At 38.7% G+C, this 16,463-nt stretch overlaps 1 protein-coding gene across 1 annotated transcript in view; it reads left to right on the forward strand.

Annotated features, from left to right (window-relative positions):
- Nucleotides 1-16,463, forward strand: part of LOC140194609 (gamma-aminobutyric acid receptor subunit alpha-2-like) — a 209,132-nt gene that overhangs the window by 154,064 nt on the left and 38,605 nt on the right. The window contains exons 7-8 of the mRNA XM_072251847.1: nucleotides 8,593-8,736; nucleotides 13,063-13,215. Of these exons, the coding sequence (XP_072107948.1) occupies nucleotides 8,593-8,736; nucleotides 13,063-13,215 (297 nt within the window). The remainder of the gene's footprint in view (nucleotides 1-8,592; nucleotides 8,737-13,062; nucleotides 13,216-16,463) is intronic.

Raw genomic sequence — 16,463 nt, forward strand, 5'->3', positions numbered from 1 at the left:
CCTGAGTTTGATCATTTGTTGAAAGCATTGCAGTGCCCAAACTGTAGGCTATTACACTCAGAGGTCAACTACGGTGTTAACACCAAAAATACACATGACAGCTAGGTTTTGAGTGGTTCAATCTTTCCCATTCCCTCAAGTCAGGGAGCTGGATGCATTTTCTCCTTTATAACCACGTGTTTCTTGGTGTTAGCTTTAGCAAGTAGACATGCGTTTCTTGAATAAGAGAAAAAAAATAAGAGGTAGGTTGTAGCAAAGATGGATAACAAAAGAATCTAACAGTTTATTGGAGCTAATGGGCCAATCAGTTCCTTAGAAATTGCAGCTAGCGCCAGCAGAATGCATATCAGAATCAGGTTTATTATCACTGTTTTATATGATCTGAAATTTGTTGTTTTGCGACACCAGTACAATGCAAAAACATAAAATCACCATGAGTTACCCAGATGGTGAGGGTCCATAATGATGGATGCTGCCTTCTTGAAGTACCACCTCTTGAAGATATCCTCGATGGTGGAGAGGGTTATGGCCATGATGAATCTGACTGAGTTTACAACCCTCTGCAGCTTCCTGAGGGTTGTAAACTCAGTCAGATTCATTATGGCCATAACATTGGAAACTCTGTACGAGGCTGTGATGCAACCAATTGGAATGCTCTCCACTGTACGTTTATAGAAATTTACAAGAGTTTTTGGTAGTATACCAATGAAGTATATGTTGCACCCTGGATAGAGATGTTGATTGTCAGTAACTTGAAGCTGCTTGCTCTTTTCATCACTGATCTATTAATATGAATTGGATGGTATTCTCCTGACTTTCTCTTCCTGAAGCCCACAATCAATGCCTTGGTCCTGTTGACAATGAGTGTGAGGTTATTATAATACCAATCAACCGACAAATCTCATCCCTGTTGCCATCCGAGATTTTACCAACATTGGTGTCATCTGGGAATTTATAAATGGTGTTTGAAGTTTGCTTAGGCACATAGCCATGAGTTTGTAGAAAGAACAGAGCAGTAGCTATGCACGTTTCTTGAGGTACGCCTATATTGATTGTCAGTGAGGAGGAAATGTTATTACTGATTGATACAAACTGTCATCTCTCAATGAGGAGGTCAAGAATCCAGTTACAGAGGCCCAGGTTTAGAAGTTTGTTGATTAGGCTCTTGATGTGAGTTGGCAACATCACATGATGAACGTTGAGCTCTATAACAACCTACTGATGCTCTCCACTAAAATCGAGGCGAGAAGACTGCAACTAGTGGGGCACTGTCTACGCCACCCTGAGCTACCTGCCAGCCTAGTCATCATATGGGAACCCAAGCATGGGAGAATGAACCCTGGGCGCCCTCCCAAGACTATGGTCAACACGCTCCTAGAAGACAGCAACGTGGTTAATGTAGATGAACTGAACACACTGATGAGGGAGAGGGAGAAGTGGAGAGTCCGTCATCGTGCCCGATGCTGGCCCCCTTGGCCTGGGTCAACGCAGTAGTAGCAGTAGTGATTAGTACTGAGGAGGTGATGGTATTGAATGCTGAGCTGTCATCAATAAACAGTATCCTGACGTATGTATGAGTGTTGTCCATTTGGTCCAAGGCCAAGTGGAGCGCCATCAAGAATGGGTCTGCTGTAGATCAGGTGTGGCGGTAGACAAATCGCAGCAGGTCCAGGTCCTTGTTCAGGGAGGAATCAATTCGAGCCATAAACAACTTCTCGAAGCATTGCATTATGATAAGTGTGAGTGATACCAATTGTAGTCGTTGAGGTAGCTCACCCTATGCTTTTTGGGCATCAGTACGATTGCTGTATTTCTGAAGCAACATCGAGAGGTTAAAAATGTTACTGAACACTTGAACCAGTTGGTCGGCCCAGGATTCGCCTTATAGGACATAACAGCATGCAAACGCTGCCAAAGCTGTTGTACATCCATTATTTGTGTTAAATATTAACATGTCTCTGCCCATCCATACAACCTGTCAGTGCTGTATGGTGCAAGATCTGTATCCACCAGTACAATATTCCAGTGTTTTAGTGACAGACTTGAGTCTCTCAGTATTGTTCAAGTGTGGTACAGTGGTAGACCTCTATCTCAATGTTACATGTGACAAGCCTGTACGTACAAATACATTTCTCAGTGCTATTCAGTAAAAAGCTGCACCATCAGTAATATGCCCATGTTGTACATTGACAATTTCTGTCAATTGTTCAAAACCCCACCCAGACAGTGACCAGGACTGTATCCGTATTGTAATGTGACAGATCTGTGCCCATCAGTGTAGCTCCCTTTGGTCTAGACTAGGATGTTCATCTAAAACTGAATAGAAACCGGACAATCAGGCTGTGTCTAAAACCAGTGGCAAGTTTGAAAGTAATGGATAAGAGGTTTTGAGGAGATCTGAGGATGAATCGTTTTTGACCAAGAAGGTAAGCACTCATAATGTTCAAGAAATACTTAGAAAACAGCTGTGGGCCAAAGGATCTGTTTCTGAACTGTATTACTCAATGGTTCCATGATCCGTTGCTTGTTGGTCACAGTTCAGACCAGGCCCTGGATCCAGAACCCAGGCCTAGTATAAGTTCCCAAGCTCAGTTTGATCCCATTCTGTTCTCAGGCCTCATACCGATCTTGGATCCTAGATCACAGGACCAATCTAGTCGTTCGAGCAGGTCTAATCCAGTTCTGAATCTACAGGGTAGGCCTTAGACCTCAGGTAGAATACAAGGGGAGCTGAGTTATCTTTTCTAAGGATCTGCAGCCACACCCTTCTCCATAGCTATTCACTATATCTCAGACATCCCATCCTGCAAAAACTCATTTCAGGGAGGTAGCACCCCCGGCCCCCACAACCCCATACAAGTCTACAGAGAGTTTGGCCTCATCACGTAGGACATCAATACCGTAGCTCCTTAGTAGCCAGCCAGCTAGTTTAAATAACCTTAGCTATGCTAATGAACGAATGACACCTGTTAAACTCACCTCAACATGTCTTTTACATTTTAACCCACTATGGGCAGTAGAAAAGTCACTGTTGCAAACAGTGCAGTGAGCAACACTGTCATTATTTTTGAGGTCTGTAAAGCCCGCCCACAGAGAAAACTGATAGGTCTACTTAGCAGGAGTCCCCGATATTTTTGCACCACTGATCGGTTTAATATTGACAATATTCTTGCGGACCGGGGTCGACCGGGGGGGGTCGGGGGAGGGGGCGGGGGGGGGTCGTGTTAATCATGACCGGAATAGCAGTGATAAGTCAACTATAAGTCACTTATAAGTGGCTAATACACTCAATTTCGTTTCTAAAAGGGTTTATCTAACGAATTTAATATTAAACACACAGCGCATAATTTCCTCACATGAATATAGTGATAAGTCAATTATAAGTCACTTGTAAGTCAATAGCATCATAACATTTTAAGTAACGCTTGGATATTAACACACAGCGCATATTTTCCTCGTATGTACATATAAAATCATTGCAACACACCAATATCGCTGAATCAGTGGGAGCCCTGGGCTTGTTTCCCTGCAACAAGGCGGTCCCCTCGAGGGGTAATGGGAGACAGCGATACTCGAAGGGGATTCCTTATGTCCAGTCTATTCCGCAATTTAGTTTTCGTTGCATTCATTGCAGAAAACTCCACTTTGCAGAGATATGATGTTGGAAATGGAAGCAACGTTTTCAGTACTTTTGTGGCTGTCTCAGGATATTCAACTTTGACTTTGATTCAGAATGCTGGCAAAGATGTCATGTCAAAAATACTTTTCAGCTCACCGTCATTTGCAAGCTCGAGGAGTTGATCTTCTTCCTGCGCTGACATGGATGACGTGTGGGTAATGACCTCGCGTACATTCAAGTTCAACAGTACGTGACAGGGAATGAGAAAAGGTGCAGCTGACTCATATTGTTTTATATCGCCAAATGATATTGTTTCCTCATGGTTGGGGACCACTGTTAGCATGAAGAGAGACCAATCAGGATGCTCGCTCTCCCTCTCCCTCTCCGTCTCAAAAAATCGATTTCTGGGATATTGTATATAATTTCTGGGCGTCAGGGAGCCACTATCAATATGCGGGAGACTCCCAGAACTTCCCGGAGAGGTGGGATGTCTGATATCTTGCTACATGTGATATTATAAACCATTTTCAATTTCAGTACAAAAGCCTGAAAGCATAGAGTATACCATCAGACTCAAGGACAGCTTTTCTTCATTGTTATAAGACTATTAAATGATTCCCTTGTATGATAAGATGGATTCTTATCCTCACAATATACCTCATTATGGTCTTGCACCTTATTGTCTGCCTGCACTGCACTTTCTCTGTAGCTGTTACATTTATTCTGCACTCTGTTATTGTTTTACCTTGTACTACTTCAATGTACTGTGTAATGAATTCATCTCTACAAACAGTATGCAAGTCAAGCTTTTCACTGTACCTCAGTACATGTTGCAATAATAAATCAATTTCAATAATATTCCTCTTGGTTAGTATGCACTGAAGAGCCTGTCTACAAATAGCTGCTCCTACAAAAAGTCCTGGGGATTCCCAGCTAAGTCCTCACAGCCATAGCTGTACAGTAAAATGGATGTCTTGTATCAAGGTCACTCCACATAGCTAATTTTCCTTTCGTACCAAAAAGTCTGATACCTTAAAAAGATTATTGGCCGCCCAATTGCCAAGAGTAGCGACTCATGCCCTGCGGTGACATTGGCAGGAGCAGAGAGAGGAACAGAGAACTGTGCATAAAATGTTAACTGGTGTTCTCGGGCAAACAGAGAGTTTTGATCTGCCTCAGTTTCAAGAAGTGTTAACCTGATGCTTTTCCTGCCTCCCCAGGTGAAAATAAAAGATCACGTTTGTGGATCTGACTAATGTTTAACCTTAAGATAAACATCACTTGATGTGTTGTGAAAGATTTGAAGTCATGGAGGGAGCAATACCAATGCAAATTAATTTGGATCATGTCTGCAAAAGACCCTCGGAATGAGTACTTAGATATTGCTCATCTGGAGGAATTTGCTATGTAGCAGCAGGATTTGTACTCAGAGCTGGTACTGGGGTGTTATGTAACTGGTGGCATTGTTTGTGCCAAAATATCTGTAGATACCAAAGTAGTGCCTGAGCCAGTATAGATTCCAGCCGGCAGCAGTTTAAATGGCTGAACTTACCATGATCCTAGACATACTGATCTGTTCTTTTGTAGAGATCGGTGGCAGAGAGAATTTCCACTCCACTGCATGTGCAATGATTTTTGGATCCACTGTATGAGAAGGCTACCTGAAAATGTTTGAAGACATAATCTTATGTCATAGTGAATTAAATGTCTGTTGTTTTAGAGTTATCCTGTGAACCACAACAAAGGCAGAATAAAAGCATGCTTTTTGTCAGTATCTTTGTGATGCCTGAAATAGAAATGAAGATTGAGCGTAATAGTTATATTTGCAGGGCATATTGCTTTAAATCTGCATTGGAAAATCACCAAGCTGTTACTATTGTAATATAATTTAAGCTTCCCCTACCATTTTGAGAGTTTGTCTGTTTACCACCCCTCACCCATCTTTCCTGCAAGTCTCTTTTAGAACCGTTGCTTTTAGATGTTTGACGGCAATAGTATTAGAATTTTGCAGTTTTAACATGACTGTCGTCACTGTCGATCCATCACGCAGAGAAGCTCATAAATATTCTGAATGTTACAGCTTCCAGAAGTGGTGTGCAGCCATCTGATTATAAAAATACAGTTCACAAAAATAACACGTTATTTATGAGACGTGTTTTGTATGCATAAGAAGCACTACAAACAGATGTATACAAGGGAATAAATCAATCTTTTGCTCAGCGGATCACAAATAGTCATCACTTCTCATTTTCCTTTAGATAGCTGTTTAATATATTTCCACTTTAGAAAATTATTCCATTGGATTATTTTCTCTGCAAGTTTCTGGCAGTCCATCTATTTTCTACTTTATAGAATATACCCAATGTCCCAATGTACATCTATATGTATTACAATCTTTTTGAAAATTCCAGCATTCCTTCATGTATGCTTTTCACAAAAGATTAATTGTCTATTGCCAACTTGGAGTTTGGCTGACTGATATTCAAATCTATTAGTATGCAGGCAATGCAGGCAGATATTTCTCCTGCTGGAGTCAGTCTAGATGTGCGTGTGCTGCCCATTAATATTAATTCTTCATATGTTTTAAGATTGGCTCAAACGTCCCAGAGAGTGACAGCCATCAGGTACCCAACATAAAACATATTTTGGATGTTCTCAATCTCCCGAACTTCCAGCAAGCTAATTTATAAATTACAAAAAGAAAACTGAATGACCAGTAGCATGCCCTTATGAGACATGAACTTTTGTCTTTTTTAACTGCACTTCAGATCCAATTCCCTTATCTTAATTGGGTCCTGCTCACAATACATACCTGCTCAGAATATAAAAGAAATTTGAAGGCCATAAAATGGCAGATGTGAGCAAATTAGCTTGGTTTGGGTGTTTGCCTTAGAGTAGTGGTCGCTAACCTTTTTAAGCCCAAGATCCCCTACCTCAGCCTTAGTGAAAGGCACGATCGACCTACTAAATCGGTTAGTCACACGCATGCACACCGGGCAGAAAAGACCGGAAATAAAACCCCGCAACCCGGAAACAACCTATCTTTCCGAACAGTTTCCGTAGCGGGAATATTGCTATATTACCATTATCATAATTAGTATTACTTATTTTTATAATGCTCACATTACAACACCTTTAATTCTATGTTTCATTATTTAATTTTATTTCAACACGAAAAATAAATGAGTAAAGATTGACTGTTGCATTCAGTGTGATGACTAGAGCTGAATACTTTCTGCTAGTTCCCTGAAATTTGGCTCATAACTACAGACAAACAGTTTGAGACAGTCTGTGAGGTGTCTGTCAGTAAGACAGCTCCTGTACTTAGATTTCATAATTTTCATCTGTTGCAGCACAGCACCCTCACAAACCTCCTGACAGACTGAATATTTGAATGGACAGTTTCCTTTGTTAGGCTGAATGTTGAATCTGCCACGCTTTTCAGGTGTTTTGTATTGGTAAACTGTTACTGAGACACTAGTATAAATTTCAGAGGTACGCAAGATAATGACACCACTGTTTTTTGTTTCCCAGTTATTTGCATTTGGGGAATGTTGGAATTTAAAGGGGGAGAAGTGTTGTAATGTGAGCATTATAAAGATAAGTTAATACAAATTATGATAAAGATAATATAGCAATACTACCACTATGGAGAGCTGTTTGTAAAAAGAGGTTGCTTCCGGGTTGCAGGGTTTTACTTCCGGTCTTTTCTACCATGGTGCCTGGCAGGGGAGCTACACACATGCGCACTGTATTGCTATATTACCATTGTCCTAATTAGTATTACTTATTTTTATAATGTTCACATTACAACAGTATTTGTGTATTTATTTTTCATTTATTTCGGGATCTACTGGGAAAGTCTCAAAGATCGACCGGTCGATCGTGATCAACTGGTTGGCAACCACTACCTTAGAGAAACAGATTTAATGTTTACAGTCATTTTGAATTTGGACCTGAGTGTTTCTCGCATTTCCTGTTTTGTTTTAATATTTCTACCAACTGCAGATTTTTTCTCTTTTTTGATATGGTTCCAAGAAATTAATTTGAACTATATCAAAGGAAGTTTTACTCTGCTTTCACTTTGCTACACTCCACGTCAGACGCTTTGTTGCTGAGGCAAAGTGACACAAGGCAACGAATAAAAAATTCTGGTAAGCAATTGACTTAAACATGCAGAAGTGAAAGTTATAATCGGAATTTTCCCACTTTCCTATGGTAACTTCAAGAGATTTGAAACTCTGGGCAATTTGTTCTTGTGAGTTAAGTGCAGGAAGCATAGAATTCTTGGGGAGTATCAGGACTGGAGAGTTTATATCTGAGAATTTTGTATAGTACTGTATATATCTCATACCTTTTTCCTAATTTTCCATAAGTATACACTCCCATGCCTTAATATTGCCATCAGAGTATTGAGGGAAAAGGATTTCCTTATCTCTAAGTGATCTGTATAATCTAAACTGTTGCAAAATTGCAGAACAAGTATCAGCCAATTTGTTTTCTAATGATTTAAATGCAAGCAGTGTCCTAGTGGAAATGGTCTACAGTCCTGAACATGCCAGACCTTATTTCTTAGGTAAGTGAAGTGGTAGGAGACCTGGAGAATCCTTGAGGAATATCAGAACAGGAAAGAACAGACATTAAGTTTCCTTATGAATCCACCACAACTGTCTATTCATGTAATTGCAGTGAGGGCTAATACTGGTCTCCAGTTATGAATCTGAGTACAGTAATAATGCTTCTTAAGTTAAAGGTGCTTTTATTTATAAATGTATTAAGTCACATTTAATGGAAATAAGGTATTTATTGGGAGTAATTTCATTGAAATAAGTAAAATATCTACCTTCTGCTCTCATTACTGTGGTAGGCAGTATTTATGCATAGGTCTGCAAGGATGGGAAGCAGAGATGTAGAGTGGCATTTAAGCCAAAGACAGTAATCTCTGTTAAAGCTTTCTTTCATTGTATTTGCAGATGCCTATACCCGCACAGAGGTGAATTACAATTGGACTGATGGACCAGGAAAATCTGTGGTCGTTGCAGAAGATGGTTCTCGCTTAAACCAGTATGATTTACTAGGACAGACTGTAGGAGAAGAGCTTATTCGGTCCAGTACAGGTTTGTAGCTAGCATTGTAGAAAATAATGCTGTCCATTACAGAATCTCTTTTATTTGCGTGTACTAGAAGTCATGAAAATGGCCTCACTAAAATCCTGAATGTTGTTAGAAACCTGTAGTAACCATTCAGGGAACACATTTATTACCAGAGATCGCAGTTTATTTAGAATTTTAATTAATCTTGCTGCAGCAATGATAGTAAGAATTTATAGTGGAGCATGTTTCTTTCGAAATTCCAGCTCTTTTGGATCTTTTTGTAATTTCTAATAGATGAGTACATGTAAACTTTCCATGCACCCCTCTCTTCGATGTGACACCAAATTGAAGGAACATTGATCCCTTGTTCATTTGTGTCTTTAGAAGTCATGCCATACTGGAATTCAACAGACATCTCATGAGCTCCTGGGTGAATAGTCTGTGGAATTCCTTGTCTATTGTGCCATATGTTTGGGAAGTTATTAATAATGAAGCAGCCACAATTTCAGCGGAGAGATTTGGCCATGTAAGGCAGACAAGGTTAGCATGCTCCCACCTCATCCACTTCTCACAGAATTCTGAAAACCTGATGCTCCATATTTATTACTCAAATGAATTTACCTCTTAGGGTTTACAATCAAGTTAATAACAATTATTATCATTTAATCTACATCATTACAATAGATTATGTATAGCTTCTATTTACCATGATACTTGGGCAGCTTGAAATCCTATCCCCAATGCTTCCCAGAAATAGAGGAGACCTCTTGCAATGAAAAAGCTTTTATTATTTTTTTAATGAGCTTACCAGTATGCTGCCTGGCCTGTGAAGTATTGAAACCGCTTCGTTTCTGTGTAGTCCAGCTATCCGAGTGTGATCATTTAGAAGATAATTGCAAAAAGAATTGATCATGGCAAGAATGGAGTACTTTTCAGGCCAGTGTCAAGGGACAATGTTATTGCCAAGGTCATATGTTCTTTTTCATTATCAGAGCATAAGAAGAATTTGTGTACCTATTTTATAATTATTAGGAAGAACTTCAATTTATATATTACATACACACACAAACACTTTGGTAGTTAGATCATAAGACCCATAAAATGTAGGAGCAGAATTATGCCATCCAGCCCCTCATGCCTGCTCCGCTAATCCATCATGGCTGACCTATTAATCCTCTCATCCTATTCTCTTGTCTTCTCTGTGTAACCTTTGATGCCCTTGCAAATTAAGAACCTATCAACCTCTGCTTTAAATACACCCAGTTACTTGGCCTCCACAGCTGGCTGTGGCAACAAAATCCATAGATTCACCACCCTTTGGCTAAATAAATTCGTCCTCATCTCTGTTCTAAAGGGACATCCTTTTATTCTGAGGCTGTGCCCTCTGGTCCTCGACTCTCCCACAAGAGGAAGCATCCTCCCTATGTCCACTCTATCCTAATATTTCAATAATCAATGTCTCAATGAGATCCACCCCATAATTCTCCCCTTAATTCTTCTAAACTCCAGCGAATACAGGTCCAGAACCATCAAATGCTCATTACATGTTCCCCTCCAGACTTAAGAAAGCTTGGTTTTATTAAGCAAAGGAGAAGTATAAATGATGGGATGGATTGTTCTTCCAAGTCAGCTGTGAATAGTAGTGGATCATACTAATTGTTGCCTAATAGTTCGCAGCATTTATTTGGTTTTGTGGAATCTATATCGCTCCTGTTTCTGCAACTGCCAAATATACAGAAAAGCTCTTTACATGGACTATAATTAGTAGGTATAGATTACAGTATATGTACTATAACCTCTGCTTTACAAATCCAAATTGACAGATGCTGCTTTATAAATGTCAAAGGACTGTTAAATGGGCTTTGCAGCTGATTCACTTCTTCGGTTCTGTTTATTTACATATCAGAGTATAATCACTTACATCTTAAAGGATTATGTGCTAACAATTAGTAAATAGCAGTAATGAGTTGAGTGAAAGGCACTGATTTTTAATTTGTACATAATTGTGAGTAGGTATTTAGTATTATTATGGCATTTGTAACTCTTTGTGTCTTTGGAATAACAGGATATGTCATCTGGAACTGATCTGCTTAGAGAGTTTTTAGAATTACAATCTCAAAAAATCTACAGGAAAAGAAATTGAATTGTGTTGCTGATAGTAATTATGTGCTCATTTGATGAAAAGCATATATGCAACAGCTTTGTTTAAATTAACATTAATAACTGAATCCAGTTGGCGTCTACCCTCAATTTGATCTGATTGAAAGCAACTAAAATCTAGTTAAAAATGCGTTTCTACAACTGCATTGTTATTGATGTGACGTTTTGCAGCAGTGCTGACTTTGAAAGTACTGGAATCTGATATCGTCACTGTGTGAGATTGACTGAAAAATGTGGATTTCTGCAAATATTGGACTATATAATAAGGCAAGTTAAAATGTCACCAGACAATGGAAGGAAGCTAGGATGAAGGAGGGCGAACATGATAGTTTTGCATTTCATGTTTAATTTTGTTAAGCACAAAGCCCAAGTTTTTGTTATGTATTTAAATCTATTGCATGAATATTTCAATATATAAAGAATTTAAAAATAATTAACTTCTTTCATTGACTGAATTAGTGTGATTTCTCAAGTCTATCTGAAGGCATTAAGATGTAGTCTTACAGGATGCATCATCTCAATTAACCCCTTTCTCACTTCCTTCCCCTTTTCTACCCCTCGCTGCAGTGTAAATGATAAGGTCCATGTCCTTACAATGTCTGTACAACAGAGTCCAATTTTACGTATCCCGTCATCATTCTACATGAACCCTTGGGTCCATATATAATTATGTTCTACCTTATGAATAAGAGTCCAGTCTAGTTTGAGGAGCTAGGGATAGAAGAGATAGCACTTACCATTAAGAGTTATTTGCTCATTATTATCTAAAAGCACAATGGACTGTCACTTATTGAACTTGCTATATAGGAGGTTCATGTGTGTATGGCAATGTCACTACTTGGAGATTCAGGAAACAATAGCATTTGTTTTGCAAATGGAGCCCCGAGAGACTCTTGGGTGCAGTCATCACACACATTTCCTTCTGAATTTCATACTCATTTTGAAGAAAACATCTTTGATGTGATTCAATGTGAAATCTGATAACAATTCCATCATATTCTGGAAGGATCTGGGTCTAAAAGATCAAGGTGATGACGACATTCATCTCTACAGACTGTGGAGTACAGGCACTATCTGTAGAAGGTGATGTGTTACGTAAAGATAAGCTTTGCGATCCATAGTCCCTCGATAGCATTTGGAATCAGGAGGCTGACTCCAGGAAGACTTTATAGGAACAGTTCCTCCTGACCAGAGCTATTCCTATCCTCTCCTATGACCTTCACCTCAAGGAGACCTTTACCACTATCTACTCTCTTCCATCTGTGTTCTATGTTCTATCTAATTGTACTGAAGGGACAATAGAGCAATGACAGTGTCTCAATTTTTCAGGGTTAACAATAGGCGGCTTTCTTTATTGCATTGTTCAGAAAATTCTTATGTTTCTCTTGCTCAAAAGGTCTTGTTACTGACCTAGAGCTCAGTTGCAAACCATTCTCCAGTAAACCACCAGTTAGCTATTGCAGCTGCTATAATGACCTGCTTTCCCACGTATTACCCTGTCTAGTTACATGTACTGAGTCAGTTTTTCAGGGGAGGTGTCAGCTTTAACAAATGAATTGACATTGGACACTCTTTATTTCATGTAGGTACACACAACATCACAAACAAATGCCAAGTGTGGCGTGAGGCACTGTGATGTCCAAGTTACATTTACCAATTGATTTTACACCCTATTTGCATAGTTTATAAAACTTGTGTGAAGTGATTGAATGTCTCGGGGAGTATCTCTGTAGGCACTTCTGTCAGATTGATGGGAAAGATCTACAGAGGGCTCTGAGGAAATCGATTTATCTTGTTACCCATGCTGAATATCTGTAAATTAGTGAATTTATCAGTTGACATTGAAAATATTTAGGTTTCACTGCTGTAAACCAAGAACATATAGATCCAATTAAATGATTTTATGTTCCTAGATCTCAGAGGGTAGTTGCTTTCTAATATTTGCTTTCGTACATGTATTGAAGTTTGGATCTGCTTATTCTAAATGTCAGCTCAGGGAACAAAAACTAGAAGCATATCTACTGATAAAGAAACTCAGCCTTTCTCACTGGCCATTTTAAGTTAACCAAAGGGGGGTGTAGGTTATGTCTATATTTTGTTCATATTGTAAATGATTGGTATAGATTCTAGCAAACAAAACTAGTCTATGTTTCTATTGCAATCCGAGTTGTAATCTACTTTTCACTGCAGGTGAATATAAAGTCATGACAACGTATTTCCACCTGAAGAGAAAAATCGGGTACTTTGTGATCCAGACCTATCTGCCGTGCATCATGACTGTCATACTCTCACAAGTGTCCTTTTGGCTGAACAGAGAATCAGTACCTGCAAGGACTGTCTTTGGTAAATAAGGTTTTACAGTCTTTCTAACCTTTCTCTAACCTGTTAAATGCTTCTGGTCATATCATTGAGCTATTTACAATAAATGTTACTTTATTTATATTGGGATAAATATTTGTTACTGACCACTACGTTTAAATTCTGACTAAGTGACTTTGATAGGCTGAACACATTGAACTTGAAAAGTTATTTTCATATACTTGTTTGAGATGAATGCAGATTATGTGCATTTCTATGTTTAAAATGTTCATTAAAATGCAACATTTAACTTGTGGACAACAGGAGAGGTAAGGTTTGTTCATCATGGAGTAATTAGGCTGATAACACACCACAGCATCAAGTCATTTCCAGCTAATTTTGTTTCAATAATGAAAGCAATACTATCCATCTGGAAAGTTAGCTAACCTGACTATGTTTAGTATAAATTTGTTTGGGATGTAGTTACATTGTATAATAATATAGAACAGAAGAGATCATCGTGAGAACTCAAGTTCATCCACAGAGACTGGCCCAGCTGCAGTGTTTTTGCAGCTGAGCTGTCAGGGAGTCGAAGGGCCACATTATTTTCTTCTGTGCTTATACCATTCACTGATGCAAAACTAGGTTTCATGCAGTTGCGTGTTACTGTCTGATTGTGATCTAACAATGAGTCAGTCTTTAAATTATGGAACTCTTCTTTTGTCAGAAAGCAATGAGTCCTATTGAAGGGTCTCAGCCTGAATCGTCAGCTGTTTATTCATAGATGCTGCCTGATCTGCTAATTTCCTCTAGCATTTTGTGTGTGTCGCTCTGGATTTACTGCATCTGCAGAATCTCTTGTGCTTAAAACATACTACCTGATTGGAATTGGCGACAAAAGGCTTTTAGATTTATTTGATAAAATCACTTTAATCTAACCAATATTTTCTTTATAAAAGGTTTATTATTCATGTACATAGATTTCAATGACTCTGAAAACGGCAACAAAGCAGTATCTTGCCGGAGCTGAAGCTGTTGAATAGCTTTATAAGGGGAAATTGAATGATTTTCAACCAATTGGGATACCTGAACAATAATTTTGAAGCAGCTTAACCTCATCAGTAGTCTGTCTAAGGAAATATACGATTCAAATATGTAATTCCCATAACATTCTTGTCTAGAAATTGATATTAAAGGTGTGCTGCAAGACCATTCTACAGATTTTCAGTTTAGTCACATCCAAGACTAAGGCATCAGGTTTATACACTGGCCCTGAACTAGGTAGGCCTAGGTCTTTTGAAGTCAGGTGGGAGAGACAGCCTATTATCAGGATTAGCGCAGCCAGAAATTAAAGTCTTGATGTGGGGAAATGGAATGAGAAATGCCTGTGCTGCTGGAGAACAGAGCTTTGGCAAATGGTAGGGGTTGGGGTTATGGTGATCAGGGAGGGTGATCAGGTAGAGGGTGCTTCCCTGAGGAGACTGGGCAAGTTAAAAATATTAGGGAATTGATCTGTGTCATGTCCTTAGCACTGGGCTGGGGAGTGCTCTCCTTTAAACAACACTCCTAGAAGAGGAACAATAGTCTGAAAACAGTTATTCATGAAATAGTCAATCATAGTCGCTCCTCAGAACTATGACCTAATTTCCCTAGCAACCCCCCAACATTATCTGGAGTACTGATGCAGTGTTTTGACCCAAAACGTTGGCAACTCCTTACCACTACCACCACACCTCCACATTCCCAGATTTCCTCTGGAAGATTTTTTTCTGATCATTTGTTCTTGAGATTTTTTTTGTTGAGTGCTTGAAGTGGTGCATTGTCACAAGTGTAGATCTTAACTTAATTGGCTGGTCAAATGTCCAGAGTGATGCATTTCAACATGGTAATGGCAGAGTCACATCTCATTCTAGAAATAAGTGATCTTCAGGTGCTCAAGGCAGAAAAAAAACAGCACCAACTATTTGAATTTCTTTGTCTTGTCTTTTGGGATCCTACCTAAACAACAGGTGGAAGTAGCAGTAATCTAACTATCAAGTATGAAATTGTTGTCCAAAATGCTCTCAAGAAAGAAGGCCCAAGATTCCTTCATAGTTCTTACTAACTTACATGAATTCCAGCGGAAATGCAATGTGGTGACTACAGAGACTATTTTATAATGGAGATGTTATTAGACAGATTGTTGAAGAAAAATAACTTTTTGAGGAAGGTCCAGTATTAATAATGATCTTTACTTCACAATCCTTGATGTGTAAATTTAGCAAAGAAGAGAGCTCAGCCCGCAAAGAATAAATGCTAGACAGGACACTAAGCAGACACAACTCCTTGGAAAAATGTCATGGGTCATGTACCCAACTACTTGAAGTTATGTTCAACCCCCAGGGTTCTGACTATAAGGTGGAAGTGTCACCTCTTTATGGCTTGTCTGGTTTACTAAATGCTGGTACATCACTAGGACTGTTGACCAGCTCAGAATGTTCTGCAATGTTTCAATACAGATACAGTAAAATTATTTGCACAAACTTTTGAGACACAATTTAATAATTCTCCGGTGCATGCAGAAAAATGGCTGGAAACACCAGAGTACACAATTTACAGGATATCATTTTGTTCAGTAAAGTTTTTCTCTATGGCTTTACATAATTTTTATAATAAAGACATATAAACGTAAGATGTTGTTTAGTGTTCATTCCATATACAGCCTGTAATTTTCAATTAAATTTATATTCCCTAACATAGCTCAGCTAAAAGTCAGAAGTCAACAAATCCTGAAGTTAAAAATATTTCAATATATTACTGTTTTTTAATTAAAGTGGAAAAAAGTTCTGGTATTGTTTTGGAATTGTAGGACTATTTGCAGGAATTATTTAAAATGGTCCATTTTATCACACATCAGCATAATGAACTTAGTAAGATCTTGGTTAATAAGTATTTAGACATATGGACAGTAATTTAATAAACAGCTTCTTGTTCCCCTGGGGCTTTTGTTGTATATCATCAATGTTTATTGATACATTGTAATGTTATTTGTCTATGGGAAATCAAGAATGGATGTCTGGGTATCTGAATTAAGCAGCAATTGTGAATAGGTAGCCTGCTTAACATTGAAAGTGTGTACAAGATGATGAAGTGCTTTGGCTCTATCAACATTACAATACAAGTTAAACTACAATTCCTTTTCCTTATCACTATCTTTCTGAACACCTGCTGAAGATGTGGCAATGTACAAAGCTGAGGAAGTGACAACATGAAGACATTTATATTATACACAACGTGTTATCCATAAATTGAAA

The sequence above is a fragment of the Mobula birostris genome, chromosome 3 (assembly GCF_030028105.1).
Source record: "Mobula birostris isolate sMobBir1 chromosome 3, sMobBir1.hap1, whole genome shotgun sequence".
NCBI classification, from domain to species: Eukaryota; Metazoa; Chordata; class Chondrichthyes; order Myliobatiformes; family Myliobatidae; genus Mobula; species Mobula birostris.